This window comes from Pipistrellus hanaki (genome assembly GCF_964339955.1).
Source record: "Pipistrellus hanaki genome assembly, chromosome: 1".
NCBI classification, from domain to species: Eukaryota; Metazoa; Chordata; class Mammalia; order Chiroptera; family Vespertilionidae; genus Pipistrellus; species Pipistrellus hanaki.
Window position 1 is genome coordinate 183,363,762 of NC_140503.1, and position 23,803 is coordinate 183,387,564.

The 23,803-nt window shown below is 40.6% G+C and overlaps 1 protein-coding gene across 2 annotated transcripts in view; it reads left to right on the plus strand.

Moving 5' to 3' along the window:
• CORIN (corin, serine peptidase) overlaps positions 1-23,803 on the plus strand; it is a 188,154-nt gene that overhangs the window by 64,526 nt on the left and 99,825 nt on the right. For both annotated transcript variants that reach the window (XM_084899835.1, XM_084899836.1), the window contains one exon: positions 7,259-7,440. In XM_084899835.1, coding sequence (XP_084755961.1) covers positions 7,259-7,440 — 182 coding nt within the window. The remainder of the gene's footprint in view (positions 1-7,258; positions 7,441-23,803) is intronic.

The window sequence follows — 23,803 nt, forward strand, 5'->3', positions numbered from 1 at the left end:
GAACAGCATGTGTAGAATTCGCTGACATGAAGGGAGGGGATCAGGTGAGCAGGGACGGCGTGAGCTCCTGTACAGACCAATTACGTCGGGAGGTGGTAGTGATGGCTCTGCTCCCGACTTTGCTACGGATCGCTTTATTCTAAGCAAGCCACCACATTATCCTCTGACTGTAGTTCATCCATTTCTCCAATAAATATGGATGGAGTGCTGACTGTACATAGTGGGGATACAGCAGCAAACAAAACAGACAAGAATCCTTGGCCTCATGGAGCTTATACCATAGTAGAAAGGGATAGACAATAAGCAAATAAGTAGATAGCAAGTAAATAAGTAAAGTAGATTAGATAGTGATCAGGGCAGTGGAAAATGTCCAGCAGGAAAGCTTTGGGAGAATGGGGGTATGGTGGCAAGAGATGCAATTTTAAGCAGAGTGTTGTTCAGGAAGATCTCACTAAGTAGATTACACCTGACCCCTCAGAAGATAGGGTTCTAGGAGGTGAAGGAGATGCGGATATTCTGAATGTTCTGTGGGAATGGACCTAGGTGGGAAAGAGGGCCTGATGGAATCAGTCTTGCAAGTAGCTGCACTTGCTGTTGGCAAGGATGTGAGTGTTGGAGGGTAGACATAAGGGAAGGTAGAGGGTCTTCTAGAGTTTAGGAGTGAACTACCTCTCAGCTTCTGACATCAGCTCCTTCAAAAAGGATATCAGAAAGTTATCAATTTATTTATTCTCCTATCAAGCACATGTTAGCACCTACAGTGTGCCAGGCACATAGTTTGATGTGAGAGATGTAGAGATGAAGAGCACAGAGTTCTGCCTTTGAGAGATTCCCTAACAATAGGGAACCAGACACGAACACATTTAAATGGCTGTGCAATGTGAACAGCTTACAAGGTGTGGGGGTACCACAGGGAGGAAGGAAGACTCTTTTCATCTGGCATTGTTAGAATTGGCTGCTTCCAGACAGGTGGTAACCGCTACATTGGGTTTTAGAGGATGAATAGAAGTTTTCTATGTGGAAAAGGTGGGAAGAGAAGGCATTTCGGATAGAGTAACAGCCTAGATCTATTATATATCAGGGAAACTACAACTAGTTTCATTTTACTAGAACAGAAAAAGGGGAGAGAACAATTGGATTTGAAGATGTAAAATTAGCAGTACTTCATGATTAATTACACATAAATGGTGTGGTTGAGGGGGAGGCAAAGGTTTTGGGACTTGAGGACTTGGGTAGATGGTATTACCATCAACAAAATTAGGCATGTCCAAGGAGTGGTGAGATAATGAGTTAATATTGCCTCGATCTGGCTCAAGAAGTGCAAGACAGTGATTTTTCTTTCAGTGGAGAAAAGAACAGCTTACCTCTGTAGGAGGTGCCATGATTTATACATTCGTGCCAGTGGTACACTGATAAACTGGCTCCCTGAAAACAAACAAACAAACAAACAAAAAACACAGCAACACAAAACTGTCGTTTGTAGCATTTGCTGATTTCTGTGGTGGATTTCACAGCAAAGATGTCAAGTTAACAAGAGTTTAACAGTTTATAGCACTACATTCCATCCCTTTTCCAGTATTTGCTGGGCTCCCGCTGGGTGTCATGCATGTGGCATGACTTCTCCATATCCATTTCCACCTTCCTCCACCTCACAGGTTCTCAGTGGCTACTCTCAACTCCTTGTTATGCGGGCCTCCCCAAGATGGCGATTTGCTTCTTCAAAGCTAATAAGGGTGAGAGTCTCTAGAAATAGAGAAGCCACATCTTATGTATGATAGAAATGACATCCCACTACCACCTGTTGGTTGGAAACAAGTCACTAGGCCAGCCCACCCTAAAAGGAAGGGGCTCACACAGGCCTGAACACCAGGAGCCAGAAGTCATTGGGGGTCAGCTTAGAGTCTGCCTGGGAGATTCTGTCTGTCGAGGGCGACAGTTTTAAACCCTGTGCTCTCCTAATATATTTAAAAATCAGTTTATTTGCCAAACATAAAATGTGACAATTAAATGTAAATATGAGATCCTGAATGGAGATTTTTAGGGATATTTAATTTAGTTAAAGATATTGTGCCAATCTTTGCTTCCTGGTTCTGACCATTGAACTGTAGTTGTGTAAGTTGTTAGCCTTGAGGGAGCCTGGATGCAGGATATATGGCAACTTTCTATACTGTTTTCATAACTTTTCTATAGGCCAAAAGTAGTTAAAAAGTTAGAAAAAGTCATTTGTAAAATTTAAAAATTCTTAGTCATATCAGCCTACTCTGCAGCTGTATCTTGTTCAATCATTTTAACATTAAATCTTATCAGAACTTTTTTTTTTTACAGCCGAAGTCTAAAAGTTTTTTTTTGGGATGGAGATATGTTGTTAAAAAGGGAACAATAAAGAAAAAAAAAAAAAAAATATATATATATATATATATATATATATATATATATATATATATATATATATATATTGGTAAATAAATTTTAAAAACTGTTGATAAATTTACTTAAAAATATATAAGCAAAATCTCCAAGTTTTTAATAGATAAATCATTTTAGGACATCCTGCCTAGGAGAAACACAATAAAAACATCACTATCATTATGTATTGTAGTATAACTAGTGGCCCAGTGCATGAAATTTGTACATGGGAGGAGGAGGTATCCCTCAGCCCGGCCTGTACCCTCTCCAATATGGGACCCCTTGGACATCCCTCTTGCAATCTGGGACCATTGACTCCTAACCACTCACCTGCCTGTCTGCCTGATCATCCCTATCCACTCTACCTGCTGGCTTGATTGTCCCGAACTTCCCACCCCACAGGCCTTCTTGCCTCAAACTGCCTCTCCCCCAGCCTGCTTCCCCAAATTGCCCTTTTGCTGGCCTTATCACCCCTAACGGCCCCTCCCCCCCTCCACCGACTTGCTCACCCCCAACTGCCCCCTTGCTGGCCTGATTGCTCCTAACTGCCTCTGCCTCGGCCTCTCCGCCATGGCTTTGTCCAGAAGGATGTCTGGAAGGTCTCCTGGTCTAATTAGCATATTACCCTTTTATTAGTATAGATTACTCAGATAATAACTGTTTCCTGCTTAAACTTTAGTTGAAATGTGTGAAGAGACTTTTGCATGACACCAAGTGCACTTCACACATCGATTTAAAATAATCACCACTTCTAAAATAGTATTCTGATAGCCAGATCCGACCCCTGCCCGCGCGGAGCGCTGTTTTCAGATGTCAGTCTGCTTGTTGCTTGGAGATAGGCACTTATGTTCCAAAATAGTGTGGTCTGTCTCACCCGCTGCTCCATGTGATGAAAGCAAACTACTTCAGCTCCTCATGGGCAGTTGAATGCCATGCCGACCCAGAGCAAATGGCTCTTCATTTTGCTCACTGTTCGAAAGGGCTGCTGATTATTAATACTCTCTCACTGTTTTCACAGGTCCCGGTGCAGTAATTTAAAGCTTTATGGGCCTCTGTTGGTTACACCTCTTAGAGCTATTTGGAAACACTCTAGACATTTTTCTTAGAACCCATTTTTATAATGGGAGGCCTAATGGTATCTGAATGTCCCTGTATATTCCCAGAACAAATATTCGAGGGAAAAAAAAAAGTCCCTTCCTTTTGAAATTAGGAAGCCGGTGGGGTTATCACGGCTCCTCTGAGAAGCACTGTGTTAAAGGATACATTTTGATGTATGAAATGTTAGTGATAAAAGCACCGTAGAAACTCAGCTTTTCCAAACCTCTCACTTTTCAACTGAGAAACCGAGTCTCGCTGTGGGTGAACCATTGGCACAAGACCAGACAGTGAGGAGTGGCCGTGTGAAAGTTAGAGGGTGGCGGGCTTACCCTTTCTAGCCGAAAGTATCCATAGGAAAAGTCACTGAGAATGTCAGCTGAGGAGCTAAGACAGCTTCAGAACAGAAAGCAGTCTGCTGGGCCCTTGTATGAAGATCCTGGCAGGGGTCTTCAAACTTTTTAAAGTGGGGGCCAGATCACGGTCCCTCAGAGAGCTGGAGGGCCGGACTATATGAACTACTAATTCCTACTGTAACACCTCGGCTGCGCTCACTGCCCAAAAAACCTGGCGGGCAGGATCAGACTCCTCTGCGGGCTGCATGTGGCCCGCGGGCCGTAGTTTGAAGACGATCTCGAGAAAAAATGTGGCGTGACCCAAACGTAGGTGGGCTCAGAGGTGAGAGAAGGTCCAGAAACCACCTGGGAGAGTTGAGCCTCGAGAGTTAGCTTTGCAGTGATCTCCCCCTCCCCAGTGTTGGATGAATTTTTCCCTCTTCTAAACGGCATCTGAAATGGCATTAATTAGAGATTCCTTTGCTCCAGTAAGTCTTCTAATGATCAAAAAAACCTTTGGGAGGGTTAAGGGTCCATCTGTTCTTATAAATTACTCTGTGTTATCGTCAGCGTTCTTTGACAGCCCAGTTGCGATCTGCTCACTTGGGGGAATGCAGTTTTGATTGCAGGAAAGGAAGACAATGTTTAAGAGCAAGTCACGTTCTGGTGGAGATGGCTGTCTCGGTGGGGTGTTTGCGTGGGGTCCGGATGATATCAGGGACGGGGACGTGGGTCAGGGGCTCAAAGGCAAGGGGGAAAATGCCAGCGGTCAAGCCTGGCTGGTCTTGTAGTTTTACGGTGGGCTCTCTCACACTGGACAGGAAAGATACATAACTTCCTCCTTCCCTTGTGTTTCTTGGCCCCTTTGGCAAACACTGATGATTGCAACTTCACTAGGAGTTTGGAGAATGAAGAAGAACCCAATCTCTGTGTACATGGCCGGTCCACTCTGAAGTGCCTATCAAGCTCCTACCCGCCCTTGAGTTGTGCTTTGGAACACACAGGCCTGGAGTAAGAACTGTCATGCAGTAGAGTAGTTAATAGAGTGGGTCCTGGGTCAGTAGTTAATAAAGAGGGTCCTGGGTCCTTGACTTTGGCATTTTTTCCCTTGCCTTTGAGTCCCTGACCCAGGTCCCAGGCTCTGATATCATCCAGACCCCACTCAAGCACCCCACCCAGACACCCATCTCCACCAGAACAGTACTTTCTCTTAAACATTGAATTCTGGCTCTGACACTCCCTCCCTCAGTGACCTTGGCCAAGGCTCTTGTTGTTCCTGTGCTTCTGTTTCCTTATCTGGGTATTAGGGATGATACTACTGGCACTTGGCACTTAGAGCTGTAGTGAGAAATGAAGGTGTCATGTGCAGGAAGCACTTAGAAGAGAGTGTCTAGCAATGTGCACAGGAATTCTATGTTCTCCACCTTCCTCAACTATGTGCCCACATTTTAGTTGAGAAAATATAGTCTCTGACTTCTTTGGATCGAGATAGAAAATGGTATTTATTTATTTTTAAAAATATATTTTATTGATTTTTTACAGAGAGGAAGAGAGAGATAGATAGTTAGAAACATCGATGAGAGAGAAACATCAATCAGCTGCCTCTTGCACACCCCCCACCGGGGATGTGCCCTCAACCAAGGTACATGCCCTTGACCGGAATCGAACCTGGGACTGTTCCAGGCCGAGGCTCTATCCACTGAGCCAAACCTGTTTTGGCTAGAAAACGTTATTTAAGTGATACTTTCTTAGTCCTATAAATACCTAATATATTTCCTGAATGGCAGTCAGGTATTCTTTTTATACCAAGATACTTGCCCGGAGCAGGTCAACATGTTTTATGCCTTAAGCCTAATCTTTCAAGTGCAAAACCTATCGTTCTGCATCTTCCCTAACAAATTTAATGACACATGAATATAGACAGCTAGCTATGTGAATAGCAGGACTCTAAAAGATACTCAGTTTTGGCCCTGGCTAGGTAGTTCAGTTGGTTCTGATATGCCAAGGTTGCAGGTTCAATCCCTGGTCAGTGCACATGCAAGAATCAGCCAATGAATGCATAATTAGGTGGAATGACATCTCTCTCTTTCTCAAATCAATTAAAATAAAGCTATTCAGTTTTAACACAAGTTTCTAACCTTCATATTATGAGGTCCAAAGCACTCTTATCTGAAGGAAATTGCTGAGTAAACCTTTTCCACACTTTTATATATAAAATATCTCTCTCCCAAGAGAGATCTTGTTTGATCAAGGAACTCTTAAAGCCCAATTATTAGGTCCTTACATGAGCATAGACAATATAGGAGAGTAGATAAAGTGTGGACTAAAAGCAGAAACATCTGGATTCTCTTCCCAGTTCTTCCATTATGAAGCTATGTGACCTTCAGTCCATCCCAGAATCAGGTCCTGTCTCAAATGAAGGGTTTGAACGAGGTGTTGTTTAAGGTTTCTTACAGATCTAATATTGTGTGGCTCTGAAACATGTTAGCGATACTACATTGGTGAAGTGTGGGCTTTGCTTTGACTGACATGTATATTTTCTTGCCCAGTTTTTTTTTTTATTTTTATTTTTTATTTTTTTTATCATTTGAAATGTTCACCAGCCAGGGTGAGAGATGCAGCCTGTAGCTGCAAAGCAGAAAAAGCCATGGGGTCTCTAAGAGAACAAACCCAGGGACTTTAGCTTCTGTAGCTTCCTAGTTTCCAGACACTGAGCGTTGGAGCCAGAGTGTTTGACTGCATGTCAGGTGAATCCAGGCAAGCTCCAGGGCAGCATTTCTCTTACCATTAATGGACTGTTGTCTGCATTTTTCTATTTTGCAGAAGAATAGAAATCCGAGAAGATAATAACTTTAGAAACTGTCGATAAAAGCATTGCTTATGACTGCAAGTAAATAACTGACTTGCCACAAATAAATAACTGAGTTGTCTTTATGTGTCTTTTCCAGGGAGGCAGTGGAAATTAAGGAACAGCTTTCCCCCTGCCTCTCAGAGATACTTTGAATTTCTCAAAGGGAAGAACAGAAATGAGACGACCCTATTTTGTGACCTACTCTGCCTTTCAAATTTGGGGGCCTGTATTTCCAGGTTAATTAATTGACTCCTTTTGACATTAAGTAGAGCTCCTTTTGGATTGACAGGTTTACGCTAACACCTCAAATCTCAGAAGAAAAACACTGGGGAGTCAATGCTTCTATAAGAGATCGATGATATATTATGGAACTAGCTTATTCCCTCTAGAGCCAGGATATTAGAATGTCTGACACTCTTGTTATAAGGATTGAATGTAGAAATTTAAATCGTTGACGTAGTGAATGTAAATTAAGATACTATTACAGCCCTCATGGCCAACTTTAATTTCATTCTTATTTCAAGAAGCAGTCTATAAAAACGTTAATTTTCACTTTTCTCTTTTCTTCTAGTGACAGGCTCCTTCCCTGTTGGTCCTTCTGTGAGGCTGCAAAAGAGGGCTGCGAGCCAATCCTGGGGAGGGTGAACGCCTCCTGGCCCAATTTCCTCAGGTGCTCCCAGTTCAGAAACCAAACCGAAAGCAGCAACACCAGCAGGAATTGCTTCTTACCAGAGCAGGAAGAAGAAAAGCAAGGTAGGTGTCTGTGTTTTGTTGCATTTTTTTACCGTTGTAATTGAACTATGCCATTCATACAAGGGTGCATACAAATAATGTGTACAGCGCAATGACTGTCACCACAGTGACCAGACCTGTGTAATCCACATCCGGATCAAGAAAGAGAATGTGATCAGCACCCCAGAAACACTCTGAGTCATTCCCTGGTAGCCTCGCCCCCCCAAAAGAGCCTCTCCCCTGGCCTATTCTGCCTATTTCTTAACTCCATTTCAAATAGTCCCACAGTATGTCCTCCTTTTGTATCTAGCCGCCTTTGTGCAACATTATGTTTAAGAGATCCATTATGTTTTCATCTTCTTGTGGTTTACCCATTCTCATTGTTGTATAGAATTCTAATATATTATTATATCACACTGCATTTTTTTTTGTTGATGGACATTTGAGTTGTTTCTGGCTGTTATGAATAGTGATACTATGACTATTGTATTCTTGCTCATGTCTTTGATTGGCTATGCATTTGTTCAGCAAAAGAGTTTTTAAAGTGGCTGTAGCTATTTGCACTCCTATGAGCTATGTGTGAAAATGGCAGCGGCTCAAAATCTTCCCCAACAACTAGTATTGCCTGTCTTTTCCATTTTTGTATTGTGGTATCTCTTTGTGGTTTTAAGTTGCATTTCCTGATGAATTTAACTGAAATTTCACAAATGTTTTATTTTAATATCTCTTTTCTTGCAAAGTATCTGTCCAAATGTTTTCCCCATTTTTTTTTTTTTTTTTATCAGGTAGTCTGCCTTTGTCCTCAACTTATCCTTCTTTATGCATTCTGGATATGCAGTATGTGGGTATACATATTGTGAAGAGTTCCCACTGTGGGCTTCCCTTTTCTCCCTCCACTTGGTGCCTATGATGGAATAGAAGGTCTTACTTTTAATGGGTCTACAGTATTGATCACTTCTGGTCCTCAGCTTTCTATTTTTTTTAAATATGTTTTTATTGATTTCAAAGAGGAAGGGAGAGGGAGAGAGAGAGAAACATCAATGATGAGAGAGAATCACTGATTCGTTGCCTTCTGCATGCTTTCCACTGGGGATCGAGCCCACAATCCGGGCATGTGCCCTTCACCAGAATAGAACCTGTGACCCTTTAGTCCACAGGTCGACACTTAATCCACTGAGCCAAACAGACTAGGGCATCCTCAGCCGGAAGATAGGAGCCTCTTCTAAGTTATTTGGCTTTCACACTTGAGCTGCAGTTGCCTATAGCTTTGAGTTATCTTTACTAGGACATTGATTTTCAGCAGTAAGCTATCCAATCCATTGTCCTTATAGTTACTATTCCTCTGTACGTCTCAAACACTTGGTAAGTTACTCCTTCCAGTGCATTCCTTTCCATAGGCATACCATTCCAATTCACCTCTGTTGAGGGTTTTAAAAATTGGACCACCTCCTCATGCCAGGGAATGTCTATCGCCACTTAACCATCAATGATGTTAACATCACAACCATCCCAGCATGTGATCCAGATCAAAGAACCCCATCATATTCACCTCCTTTCTTGGACCACTCCTGGGACTGTCACAAGTTGAGGTTTCCAGAAACAGTCACTGAGATGGAGTGTGTTGTACAGGGTATTTTAGGTAGAGGAGAGAGAGAAAGCAGGATTGGGCAGAGGGACATGTTAAAATAAGACCGGGCCCGTAAAAGCCTCAGCTAAATCCATAGGCAGCTGTATGGCATACATGGCCTGAGAGAGCTGTTCCATGTTGGGCCAAGATAGCTGGGTCTTTACAGTGTTGTGCCACATCAATGACACTTTGGTCAGTGGCGGACCTCATATACAACAATGATCCCATAAGACTTAATGCAGCTAAAAATTTCTATCGCCAATAACCATCACAACATCATAACAGTGCATTAATCACATGTTTGTGGTGATACTGCTGTAAACAAACGTACTGCACTTCCTGTTGTATAAAAAAAAATAGCACAGACAATTATGATAATAAATGACTATGTGTAACTGCTTTATGTATTTGCTATACTATACTTTTTTATTATTTTAGAGTATACAGTTTCTACTTATAAAAAACACCTTAAGGCCCAGTGCACATATTTGTGCATGGGTGGAGTCCCGCTGGCCCACCCCAATAGGGGCCCATCGGGCCAGGCCAGCTCTGGGGAGGGGCCGTGGGTGGTGGGCTGGCTGGCCCAGCACCTGATCGGGGTGTTGGGGGCCAATTGGGGCCCAGATCAGGCTAGTTGGTTGCTCCAGTGCTTATCATAGCCACCAGTTGTTCTGATCATTTTGGTCATTCTGCCATTCTGGTCACTGGGCTTTTATATATATAGACTAGAGGCCTGGTGCATGAATTCATGCATGGGTGGGGTCCAGGCGGCCTGCCCCAAACAGGGCCAATCAGACCAGGCCAGCAAGGGGAGGGGATGTGGGAGATTTGCTGGCCAGCCCACCCCAATCTGGGTGTGCAGGATTGTTGGGAGTGGGGCCAGGTGGGGGGAGAGCTGAGGGTGGTTGGCAGGCTGGCCACACCCCCTGGCTGAACTCTCCCAGTCAAGGGGAAAATCTGTATATTTAGCCTTTTATTATATAGGATATTTGCTGTAAACCAGTGTGCCGAATTACTCCAGCAGCAGCCTCAGACATCTCGTGTTTACCATGGCTGTTGCTTGCATCACTTTCTCTTGAGTTTGATTTAATCTCATGTTGTTTGTACAGGCACATGCTGTACAGATTTGTAGCCTGGAAGCAATAGGCTATTCCATGTAGCCGAGGTGCGTAGCAGGCTGTACTGTCTAGGTTTGTGTAAGTGCACTCAAGGATGAAGTTGCCTAATGACGCATTTCTGAGAACGTAACCTGTTGTTAAGCTGGGCATAACTGTGTACCCGCCTCACTCAGTCACTGGCTGTGGTGCTTCCTGGGAAGGGAGTGCCTTGGGTGAGGCAGCTCTCTGCAGCTGAGGCAGAGCTTGAAGAAGGGGCTAGAGGCTGTCGGCTGACAATGGGGGAAACAATTTCTCTCCTGAATGGTAGGCACATAGAGTGTGAACAGATCTCCTGATCCAATCTGAGACTGAGCTGATTTTGCTGTATCTATAAGGAATGATAATTCGACTCCATGTTCCTCTGGTTCGTTTCCATTCTGAAGCAGCATTTCTCCAGCGGGCCCCACTGAGAAACTGAAATATCTACTGCACTCCGCTCCTCCATGGGTAGTTCCAAATGCTCATGTTTTTCTTCTGAGGACAACAGGATTGCTGAAATTTCCACTGCACTTTGTAGATGTTTTCTGCTGAGCTCTTTTGCGGCTACCGTTTCTTCTTCTTCTTCTCCTTCTTCTTCTTCTTCTTCTTCTTCTTCTTCTTCTTCTTCTTCTTCTTCTTCTTCTTCTTCTTCTTCTTCTTCTTCTTCTTCAATAAATTATAGTCACTTTATTTTGTATTATTCTCACTATTACCCAAAACCTATTCATAGATTTTCTCTTTATATTTCATAGATTTTTAGAGCTGTGATGGACCTTTTTTGATGTGTTGTTTATCCTCACCCGAGGATATTTTTCCATCGATTTATTTTTTACTTTTTTTTTTTTTTTTTTTTTTTTAATTTAGCTTCTTGCTCTTTGTGGCAAATGCCTTGAAGGGAAATCCTTAAATGCCTTAAAGGGAAATCCTTCCCATGGCCCACTTGTCTGTGTCTCCTTTCTCACTGCTTTTTTGATCCCTCAATACCCATTTTTTTTTTTTTTTTTTTTTTTTTGGCAGCACTAAAATGCTAAATTTTGTCTCTCTACCCCTGTAGAGAGACAAAAATTGCCAAGGTCTACTGACTTCTTTACCTTTTTTCAGCGGCCTGATGTCCAGTTTCTAGCACCAAGATAAGAATCAGCAAGTTCCGTAAGACAAAGAGCATTTCAGAACCTCCGCTGTTTTCCCTGTGGTTATCTTCTCTCTGGGGTCTTAGCCACTCACCTCTTCCTAGTCTCACCGGCTGCCAGATGCCTTTGAATAGATGTTTCTTGTGTTTTATCTGGCTCTTCTGGTTTTACAGTGAGGGCATTGACCTGCCACAAGTTACTACATCATAGTAAAGTTTTTATTTTTATTTCTTTTTAGCATAGTCTTTAGTAGAGCTATGCTGCTAAATTAGGATTCCTTCCAAAAGATGGTAGATAGCAACAAGCCATCAGAGGGATGAGTGAGTGTTTGTATCTGAAAGAAGTCTCTCAAATCTCTTGTTGTCCATCTACAGCTGTCCCTCTTTTGGTAAGAACACTTTATCAGTGGTCATTTGGACAATGTGGCATGTTGGCAGAGGACTTAAGAATCCACAGAGTAAATGTGAAAACAAAAATGTCATCAGTGTTCTTTAATGCTGATGGTCAAAAACTACTAGTTCTTGAAAGTAAAAATAACATTCGTAGTCTTTAGTAGCTCCAGCTGAAATAACACTGAATATAGATTCTCCAAATATCAGAAGATATTACAAATCTTCTGATCTTGGAAAAGATTGATGATCCATTTATATTTGAAAACTCGTGTTTAAAGAAAATAGAAATTTCCTAAGTACATCTGAGATTCTCTACTTGTCATAGACTTTTTAGAATTATTGGTTATAATATTTTCCCATGCAGACTTAATTCTACCAGAATGCTAGCCATCATATATATGTTCCTAATATGTGTGCTAGGGATAAAGCTACTGCTAGTGATGATCTTTGTGTGTATATAAAATTATAATTTCTAGCACACACATAGTTATTAAAATATGTTTGTGTAGTAAGACTATACTCTATGCTAACTAGTAAAGTACTTATCATAGATACAGTCATAATCACATAAGGGTTTATGCTGTAGGGCCACTTATAACTATAACCCATGAAGTTCTTTCCTCATTCTTTTTTTATTTACTCAGTGAATATTAATTGAGTACCTACTCTGTCCAGAGCATTAAACCAGGAAATCTGAAGAAATAAAAGTAATTACAGTATTCATAAAATTAATTTATATCTGTCCAGGGTGGCAATTCTCAACAAAGGATGACCTGGGAACACTTGGCAATGTCTTTAGATATTTTCATTGTCAGAACTCTGGGGACAGAAGGAGTTTCCACGGGCATGTAGTGAGTAGAAACCTACTATGGTGCTATAAACCACCAATGCACAGTTCAGCCCCGCTGCAAAAATTATGTGGCCCCTTGCCAAAACCGGTTTGGCTCAGTGGATAGAGCGTCGGTCTGCGGACTGAAAGGTCCCTGGTTTGATTCCGGTCAAGGGCATGTACATTGGTTGCAGGCACATCCCCGGTGGGGGGTGTGCAGGAGGCAGCTGGTCGATGTTTCTCTCTCATCGATGTTTCTAGCTCTCTATCCCTCTCCCTTCCTCTCTGTAAAAAGTCAATAAAATATATTTTTTTAAAAATTATGTAGCCCCAAATATCACTAGTGCTGCTTTTGAGGAACCTTGGTCTGGCACAGCACTCCATGTTTTGTAAAGTACTGCTACTACTACTTCTAACTACCCTTCCTTCCTGTAGGAATGTTAAACCTAATCTGGGACACTCATATGTGAGAAACAATGTAAAAAGAACTGAAACTCCGATGTCCCACAGAAACTATAAAGTGACACAGATTAATGTCAATGGAGTTGAGTGGAGTCCATTACAAAAGGAATTCTGCATTTTTGAAAAGGGGCAGGTTCCCATTTGACAAAGAGGAAGAGAGAAGGTGGTGTGGTGCAGGCATTCGATACTGTGAACTTGTGCTGGGGGTCAGGTTTCTACCTACTTAGCCTATGAAATGAGTGATGACTACAAGTTGACTCCCATCTCAGTCTTCTCCTTCCCACTTGTGAAATCATGGGCCCCAAGAAAATAGTAAGCCCCCTTTACACGATGGACCCCCTTCTCCTTTCCAAAGTGCTTTCACAGCTGTAAGCTCACTTGGCTTCCAGAATCCCTGGTAATTCATCTTCATTTTACATATTAGAAAACTGAGAGATTTGGGGAGGTCATTTCAAGGTTATTTTTAAATCCAGCTCCCTGGGCTGTATCATCTGCCCACTCGTCCTCCATCCTGATTGGATCATTAATTCTAGAACACTACCCTCTGTTATAGCCCCTTCTCACAAGAACTTTCAAAATGTCTTTTCAGATTGAACTGAGCCAATACCCACAACTGGTAACAGCTGCTTTTTCCAATGCACAGGTCTATACATTCAATTCATCTTCTCCGAGCATCCTTTAAATCAGTCATAACTCCGAAGATATTTTGTTCTCAGATAGAATGATCCACAGTTGTCTCATCCTTTCCCTCTCATGTTGATGTTGAGTCTTGTGAAGTAAAGAATGTGCTAAAGTGATAATGCTGTGGGAACTGTTCTTCGGAGGTTTTAAAATAAACATCAGTGTGTGTTTCCAGAGTTGAGTTGTGAGAACAAGGGGGTCAAAAGGCCAAGGCCCATCAATCATTCTCAACTTCCTGACTGACCCTTCACTCTACCTTGTCTGAAATCTTATATGGAAAGTAGTTTTTAAATGGTATTCCTCTGTCTCTAAAGAGATCCCCCCGCCCCCACTCCTGTCATGAAGCAACTTTGGCTATTTATCCCTTCATTTTTCTTTTCCTTTCCTGGTATCTCATTTGCTTTGCTAGCTCTGGTTGCTGATAGCAACCACTTCAGTGCATTAACAGCAAAATCGTAGTTTCAGGATATTGGTAAAACACATACTCTGAATTTCTCCTACTTGAGTGTGGCTGATTTGGGAGAAATTATGTAATAGTATTCCTTTGAAATACTTAGTGTCATTGTTTTGCCGGAGATGGATGATTATAGACACAGCATCATGGAATTACTAAAAACTAGCCATGCCCTTTTCATTACAATAGATCGTTGACTAAAATGAGCTTTTCCTAGAACTTCAAATTTTCCTATATTTATAATTTTAAATTATTACAAAATTAAATTAGAAAAACATTTTTTTTCTTCCATATGTGGATGCTTCTTGTAAGGGCACCAAACTGAGATCTGAAGGCTTGTATTCAAGCTCTGTTTTACTTAATAACTGCGTGGTCTTAAGCAAGTTTCTTAAACCCTTTTAACCTCTCTTTCCTCAACTGTAGGATAGAAGAAATAATGCCTGGATGGTAGAACTGTGATATGGGCTAAATGAGATAATGTATTTGAAAGAATTTTGGCAGCCCTAATGCACTGTGCAAATGCAAATAGTTCTGTTCAGAAGACATTTAGAAGCATATTCTCTATACCATGCAGTTTACCAGAAACTGGAAAAGGGAAAATGTAAGACTGGAAACCATGAAAATTCTAGAAGAATGTAGGCAGTGAAATCTTGGAAGTTTCTTGTAGCAAAACTTTTTTCCGATATATCTTCTCGGGCAAGGGAAACAAAAGGAAGAATAAACAAATGGGATTACACTGTATATGATCTGTCAACAAGTTCTATTGAGTCCATTGTCAAATATACACATAATCCAACCAGTGCTCACCACCTCCACAGCCACTTCCTGGTCCATGCAGGTCACCTAACTCCTGGGTGGATTGTCCCTCCAGCCTTTAAGTTCTTTGAAGCCTCCCTATTCCCCTGCTGGCTATTCTCCACACAGAAGCAACATGCTCTTTTTTTTTTTGCTACTCAAATCCTATTGATCTTTTATATGTTCACATCTTCCTCCTCCAAGTTTCCTATAGGTTACCCATCTCAGTCAATATAAACGCCACCATCTGTACAACCTTAGGGCCCTCCCTAGTACTGTTGCATCGCACAACTGCGGGAGAGCGTCAATCGCACAGGAATCAATATGAATACTTCCTCCAGGAGTTGTGCAACATAGACCTTCTGCCTGACATTATCTGGCCCCCGGTTTCCTCTCTAATTTCTCTCTTACTACTTTCCTTCAGGCTCTCTAGGTTCCAGCTACTCTCCTCCATCGGCTTGCCACACTCTGCCCCCCACTCCATGGGAAAATTATATCCACTCTCAGTGCTTTGAAGCACCTGTAGGTAGGGGTGTAACACAGGCAATGTGAGGGAGAGTGGCCAAAGAGAAGGAAGAGAAGCTATACCAGCAACAGCTACATTACCATTGTTATTTGCTTAGTGACACAGCGAAGTACATGGAAGAATTCTTAATAAACTTCATGATCAGCTCGTCCGGTACTTGAGTTTCATTTTGCTGTGAAGCTTTTAAAAAAATCATTTAAAGCCCCTAGCAACTTCTTTCAGTCTGTGAGCCATGAGAAATCTCATCTTGTGGATTTCCACTGTTTTCCTGTGAGAACCGCAGTCTTGTTTTGATCTCACTGTGCCACTTACCCAGCCAAAAGAGGCAGTGCCAAGGCAAATAGGTCTCTTGTGGAGCCTAAATACTACCTGTTCTCTTTGGGCTCAGAAGTCTTGTTTATAGATCATTTGAGATTGGGTTTTTGTTCTCTGCCAAAGGTTGCTTGGCTTGAGGTCGCACAGTGGTTCCTAGACCAGAAATAGGGGGGTTTCTTTCCACACCTGCGTTCTTTCTTCTCACTCCCCTTACAAGTCAGCTGCATGGCTGAGAGAGGGTGATAGCTCAGAAGCCAAAGGTCATAGGTTGACCCCTATGCTTCTTACAGAGTATTATTTTGTTCAATGGCCGGAGACCAATGGCATCCACATTTTGTTCAAAATCGTGCCTTGCAATTAGAAATCCACAATTGTGGTCTTATAGATTATATGATTAAATATAGGAATTTTTAGCTACAAAGCTAAAGTCTGATTTCCCCCACCCCCCAATATATATAATCATAAGCACATAACTCTAAGCCTATTTTGGTAAAAAAAAAAAAAAAAATCAGATTGATCACTCCAACAGGAAGGCTGACCATTCACACTCTGAACAATTTAAAGCATCTATTTTCATTCTAAATCCAGCTTTATATCTCGCATGGTGGTCAATATAATCATAGCCAATACATGTTTACAGAATCAGATAGTTTTTGAAAAATAAATTGCTGGTCTCTCCTCTCCTCTCCCCATATAATGGAAATATTAGCTTAGTTCTAAGTTTCATATTTGTCTCCAAAAATTCCCAAGATAGGGTGCTATTTTATGTCTTTTTGGAGGACATAGTTCCTTAAGCTCAACCAGTTTTCTTTGAAAGTGGGCTACAGCAATGTGGCAATTGCTTAGTAATTCCTGCAACCTAGAATTTGAACTCTAAACTCTGGGCTGCCCGTGAAACTAATGTGTGACTTAGAGTCATGGCATCAAAATCTGTGAATTGCTTCTGAAATTGCAACTTCATTATGCTAAACAGCATTGTGACTTTCATCATTTCAGTTTTATTAAGCTCAGCAATTGGGAGTAGTTTCAGTCTTCATTTTCATCTGCTCAATTCATATGTTAATTTTTGTCTTAAGTCCTGCACACATTTGAACAAAATGAACTGAATTCTTTAAAAAAAAAAAAAAAAAAAAAAAAAAAAAATATATATATATATATATATATATATATATATATATATATATTTTATTGATTCTTTACAGAGAGGAAGAGAGAGGGATAGAAGAAATATTGATGAGAGAGAAACATCAATCAGTTGCCTCTTGCACACCCTCTACTGGGGATATGCCCACAACCAAGGTACATGCCCTTGACTGGAATCGAACCTGGGACCTTTTAGTCCCCAAGCTGATGGTCTATCTACTGAGCCAAACCAGTTTTGGCTGAACTAAATTCTTTTTGAGGAGGCAGTGTAACATCGTATTTTAGAAGCTGTGGTCTTCTAAATATGTTTGCTTGTGTAACTCTAAAAGGACTTCGCAAAATCATATCCCTCTTGAACAGTTTTAAGTTAATATCTAAACATTTTAAATGATGAATGTAGAGTGACAAAGAATAAAATTTAAAGGATATTTTAATAATTGACATTTTAAAGTGAATGTTTATATCACTCTTTTAAGTCTGTCCAATGGAATTTAAATTCCACAGTGACTCGCTACTCACCAACCATTAAAATATTACAATCTCTTCTTTCAACATTCAGCAAATTTTACAGAGTGCCCCTTTCTCTCTGAACTATGATTTCTATTCCCCTTCTCCCACAGAATTAAATTTTGGTGTAATCTCTTTTCAATGCTCGTAATTATTTTTGTCACCCTATCATACATCTCTAGAACAAATGTATTAAAATGGAAATTATTACTTAAAATTTTCTCCTCACTCATGAGACTTTGAATATCAATAATTTTTAATTAATTTTTCATAAAAATTGTGATTTAAATATATTACATCTATTATAGTGTTTATACATAATTACTAAACTTAAATGTGACATTTTTGGAAATTTATCTTGCTATATTATGTCAGATTTTTCAAAAAGTGGTTGTGTAGAACATAATAGGGTTTGGCATTAATTCTATTCTGATTTTTTGTCTTCTAGATTGTGGTGCTTTGAAAACTTATTCACATAATTTAGCTAATAGAAGGAGTTTTATTGTAATAATGACATTCAATTATTCTTAACAACTTTGCAGTTTATTGTCAAAAGTCACATAGTAATAATCTGTCATTAAAAATTATTTCAGTGATTAGATGGCAAGTTGGTTAGATTCGCCTTTCAGTTTTGAAAGCACAGAGTTGAAAAGGAGTTTACTTAGACATGAATTCTTTGTTCAGTCATTAGTCTTCATGGTCTCAATTTCTGAGCCTTTTTCAGGATTTATCAAATGTCTATGTATTATTCTTTTACTTAGAGGCACTTTGATTAATCCTATTTATACATATAGAATTGGGAAAACAAATACTGATTTCAATTAACCTCTTTGAATATAACTGTTTTGATAAGAAGCTTTTCACATTATGATGTGCTTTAAATTATGTATCAAAATGTTGAGCTGTGAGTTTAATTCATTCAGTTTCTATGGAATTTACCTGATCTGTAAAAGTCAGTTTTCAATGTCAAAATAATTGTCCAAACTGAAGTTACTCTCTGCCAGAAATAGGATGCTTTTATTTTTTAGTTTATATGAGTGTGTTAATATGTGTTCCCATAATAACAATATTACTTTTATTTGTTTAATTTTTACTTCTTAAGTTATACAATAAAATTCACTGTTTTCTTGTGTATAGTTCTATGAATTGTAACAGAGATTTGTGTAACCACCAACATAATCAGGATATAGAGCAGACCTGATGTTGTCCTTTGTAGTCAAACCCACATATCCACCCAACCCCTGGAAACCACTGTCCTGCTCTCCAAGCCTAGAACAACCAGGCTTTTCCACAATGTCATGTACTGTGCATAGAATCATATGATGAGGTTACCTTCTTTCATTTAGCAAAATACTTTTATATGTGTCAATGGTTTTCATCTTTTTACTATCTAGTAGTATTCCATTGCCTACATATACCACAATTTATTTATTCATTCACTTGTTGAAGGGCATTTTTTGTTTTCAGTTTGGGGCAGTTATGAAAATTATCCTATATAATAAAATCCTAATATGCAAATTGACCAAACAGCCAAACAACCAGTCGCTATAATGCGCACTACCACCAGGGGCACTCAACGCAGGAGCTGCTTTCTGATGGCCAGTGCACTGCCACAATGGGAGCTCTGCTCAGCCAGAAGCCAAGCACATGGCTGGTGCAGTGGCAGTGGTGGGAGCTTCTCTGGCCTCTGAGGCAGTGCTAAGGACTCCTTGGGGAGTGGGCCTAAGCCGGCAAGCAGACAACCCCCAAGGGGTCCTGGACTTTGAGAGAGTGTAAGCCAGGCTGAGGAAACCCCCCTCTCCCCCACAAATGCATGAATGTCATGCACTGGGCCTCTAGTTACTAAATATGCACTCTTTTTGTAAGCAAATTTATCTATGCTAAATACTTAGATTGGTAAAGGTATATATTATTTTATTTAAAACTGCCAAATTGTTTTTTAGAATGGCTGTATTATTTTGCTTTCCCATCAACAAGGTATATGAGTTTCAGTTGCTCCATAATCTCATCTGCACTAAGTATTGCTAGGTTGATTTTTGTCGTTTGTATTAGTCACTCTAATAGATGTGTAGTGGTATCTCACTGTGGTTTTGCATTTATCCAGTGGCTAATGATGAGCATCTTTTAGCATGCTTATTTGTGATTGCATATCTTCTATAGTAAAGTATCTGTTCATCTGCTCTTTTTTCTCTTGTGCTGTTTGATTTCTTATTGCTGAGTTTTGAGAGTTCTTTGTATATTCTGAATGTAAGTCCTTTGTTATGTAATTTGGAAATATTTTCTCCCAGTTTGTCTTTCACAGAACAAATGCTTTTAATTTCGATGAAGTCCAAATGATTAATTTTTTGTCCTGTATGGAACACGCTTGTGTATCATAAAAACTCTTTACCTTACTGATTTGCAGAAAGACTTTCTCCTTTAATTTCACACCAGCCTTTTTTGTTGTTAATTCTCACCTGAGGATATTTTTTTCATTGATTTTTGGAGAGAGTGGAAGGAAAGGAGAGAAAGACACATTGATTGGTTTCCTTCCATAGGTACCCCCAGGGATCAAGCCTGCAATCAAGGCACATGACTTTGACTATAATCGAACCTGGGACCCTTCACTCTGTAGGCCAGCACTCTAACCACTAAGCAAAATTGGCTAGGGCTCTCCTAAGACTTATATAAAATAAATATAGGTGTTTTTTTTTTTTAATTATGATCATGGTGAGTTACTTTTGGCATAAGATTGAGGTATAGGTTACGTGGTATTTTTTTCTTTTCACATGGACTTCCAATTTTTCTAGGACCAGTTGTTGAAAAGACTATTCTTTTTTCCACTAAATTGCTTTTGTGCCTTTGTCAAAAATTAATCAAGCATATTCATGTGGGTCTATTTCTGGGGTTTTTATTTTGTTCCACTGACTGTCTATGCCTGAACCAAAACAACTTTGACTTAATTATTATACCTTTATATTAAGTCTTAACATCTGGTAGTTGAGTTTTTCAACAGTGATCTTGCTCAACATTTATTTTTTAGTTCCAGTAGTTTAACTTTTTATATAAATTGTAAAATCAGCAAATAAAAAAAAATCCTGTAGAGATTTTGATTGGTATTGTGGTGTAGATCTATTTAAGGAGATGTCAATTGGATATCTTAAAATATATGGAATATTTTAAATTGTGAACTTGGTTTATCTTCTCATTTATTATGTCTACCTTGATTCTCTTATCAGCATTTTATAATTTCCATTACATAGACCTTACACATGTTTTGTTTGATACGTTTAGAGCTATTATAAAATGTACTGTTTTTAGAATATTGGTTTCCTATTGTTCACTGCTTGTTATGGAAAACAGAATTTTAAGATGTTCCTAAGATATCATACTCTGGTGTCCTCACTTTGTATGACTCCCTATCTTTGAGTGCAGGTATAAACTGTGAATATGTCAGAATAGTCACTCCCATAGCTAGATAATATTGTATGCCACAGTTGACATTAAAAAAGGCAGAGTGACCTGAGTAGGGCTGACCTACTTAGGTGAGCCTTTAAATTAATCTTTCTTTTGGGTTCCTGAGACTTTTTATTAAAGACTAGAGGCCCGGTGCATGAAATTCGTGCACGGGGTGGGTGGGGATGTTCCTCAGCCCAGCCTACACCCTCTCCAATGTGGGACTCCTTGAGGGAAGTCCGACTACCCGTTTAGGCACAATCCCAGTGGGGTAGGGCCTAAACGGGCAGTTGGACATCCCTCTCACAATCCAGGACTGCTGGCTCCCATCTGCTCACCTACTTGCCCTCCTGATTGCCCCTAAACGCTTCTGCCTGCCAGCCTGATCACCCCAACCACTCCCATGCCAGCCTGACTGATGTCTAACTGCTCCCCTGCCATCCTATTTGCCTCCGAACTTTCCTCCTCTGCCAGCCTGGCCACCCCTAACTACCCTCCCCTGCAGGGTTGATCACCTCCAATTGCCCTCCCTTGCAGACCTGGTGCCTCCCAACTGCCCTCCCCTGCTGGCCATCTTGTGGTGGCTATCTTGTGTCTACATGGGGCCAGGATCTTTGACCACATGGGAGCAGCCATATTGTGTGTTGGAGTGATGGTCAATCTGCATATTACTCTTTTATTAGATAGGATAGAGGCCTGGTGCACAGGTAGGGGCCACCTGGTTTGCCCTGAAGGGTGTCCTGGATCAGGGTGGGGGTTCCCTTGGGGCATGGGGCGGCCTGGACAAGGGGCTTGTGGTGGTTTACAGACCAAACATGCCCCCTGGCGACCCAAGCAGAGACCCTGGTACCTGGAATTTGTTTACCTTCTACAATTGAAACTTTGTAGCCTGGAGCAGAGCCAAGCCCCCTGCTCGCTCTGTGGCTGCTGCCATTTCTGTTTGGTTTTATGTATCTTCTATAATTGAAACTTTGTAGCCTTGAGTGGAGGCCTAGGCCAGCCAGGGCAGGTGGAAAGCTTTGCTTCCTCCGTTGCTGGGGGAAACCCAAGCCTCTCAACTGCTCTCTGTGGCTGCAGCCATCTTGGTTGGGGTTAATTTACATACTTGCTCTGATTGGCTGGTGGGCATGGCTTGAGCGGAGTGATGGTTAATTTGCATATTACTCTTTTACTAAGTAGGATGTTGAATTTTTTCAAATGCTTTTTCTGCATCCACTGTCTTGATTGTGTGATCTACCTTTAGTTTATTAACCTGCAGATTGCGTGCATTACCTTCTGAATGTTGAAGTAGTCTTTTGTTCCTGGGATAAGCCCTACTAGGTGGATTATTTTGTGTCTAGATGTAATTTTCTTTGAATTTATCCTATTTGGGTTTTGCTGAAGGGAAGATCAATTAATTTTAAATTAAGCTTCTCTCTAGTGAATATGGTTAGGCAGTTAGAGAATTCAAAAAGAATAAAGTAATAGTGTTTAATAATAGTGTTCAATTATAATATTACTATGGTAATAATGATGATGATATAGTGCCGTGCTGAACATTTCTTACATACAAAGTGCCATGCTAAGAGTTAGAGACGTTTTCTTATTCACTCCCCTGGTAGCACTGTGAGGGTTGTGGTTATTTTTCCTGTTATGGGCTGCATGCTTGCATCCCTCCAGAATTTACCTGTTGAAACACTGACTCCCCCTTGAATGCTATTAGGAGGTGGAGCCTTTACAAGGTAACTAGGTTAGGTGAGATACTCGTGATGGGATTGGTGTCCTTACAGAAAAGAGACTGGAGGGAGGTTGCTCTCTCTCCGTGGCATGCGCCAAGGAAGGCCATGTGAGGACATAACCCGGAAGAGACCCTCACCAAGAACCTGACTGTGCTGGCACCCTGATCTCTCACTTTTGGTCTCCAGAACCATGAACAATAAACGTTTGTTGTGCCGGCCGGTGTTGCTCAGTGGTTGAGCTTTTGACCTATGATGATCCAAGAGGTCATAGTTTGATTCCTGGTCAGGTCATATGCAAGGGTTATGGGCTCCACCCACTGTAGGGAGCGTGCAGAAGGCAGCTGGTCAGTGATTGATCATTCTATATCTCCCTCTCCCTTTCTCTCTGAAATCAATAAAATATATTTAAAATAAATAAATAGCCGAAACCAGTTTGGCTCGGTGGATAGAGCCTGTGGACTGAAGGGTCCACAGTTCAATTCGGGTCAAGGGCATGTACCTTTGTTACAGGCACATCCCCAGTGGGGGGTGTGCAGGAGGAAGCTGATTGATATTTCTAACTCTCTATCCCTCTCCTTTCCTCTCTGTGGAAAATCAATAAAATATATTTTAAAATAAATAAAATAAAATGAAATAAATAAATAAATAAATAAATAAATAAATAAATAAATAAGTGTGTGTTGTTTAAGCCACTTAGTCCATAGTATTGTTGCAGCAGCCCAAACTGACTGAGATACTTCCCATTTTGTAGATGAGAAATTGGAAGGTTAAGTAATTGCTCTAGAGCAGCGTTTTTCAACCGCTGTTCCTCGGCACACTAGTGTGCTGCGAGATGTTGCCTGGTGTGCCGTAGGTGCAGACAAGACAAGAATTTTATAATTTTTCACTATTTTGTTTACTTAATATTTCATAATAAAGTAATTATAAAATACTTTCTTTGTGTTTATTTGATTCCTATTCAAGAGAATTACTTTATATATAGTCAATATAGGCACAGAGTTAAATTTTTTAACATTTTCTAATGGTGGTGTGCCTCGTGATTTTTTTCATGAAACAAGTGTGCCTTTGCCCAAAAAAGGTTGAAAAACACTGCTCTAGAGAGGTAGGACTGGGCAGAGCGGTGATTTGAACCCATTTGACTCTGGGCCAGTTGGAGTTCACAGACCTTGGATGTCACTGTTATAAAACAGCCTACACATTTTAGAAGGAAGAAGGAGGAGTCCTGTGCACATTC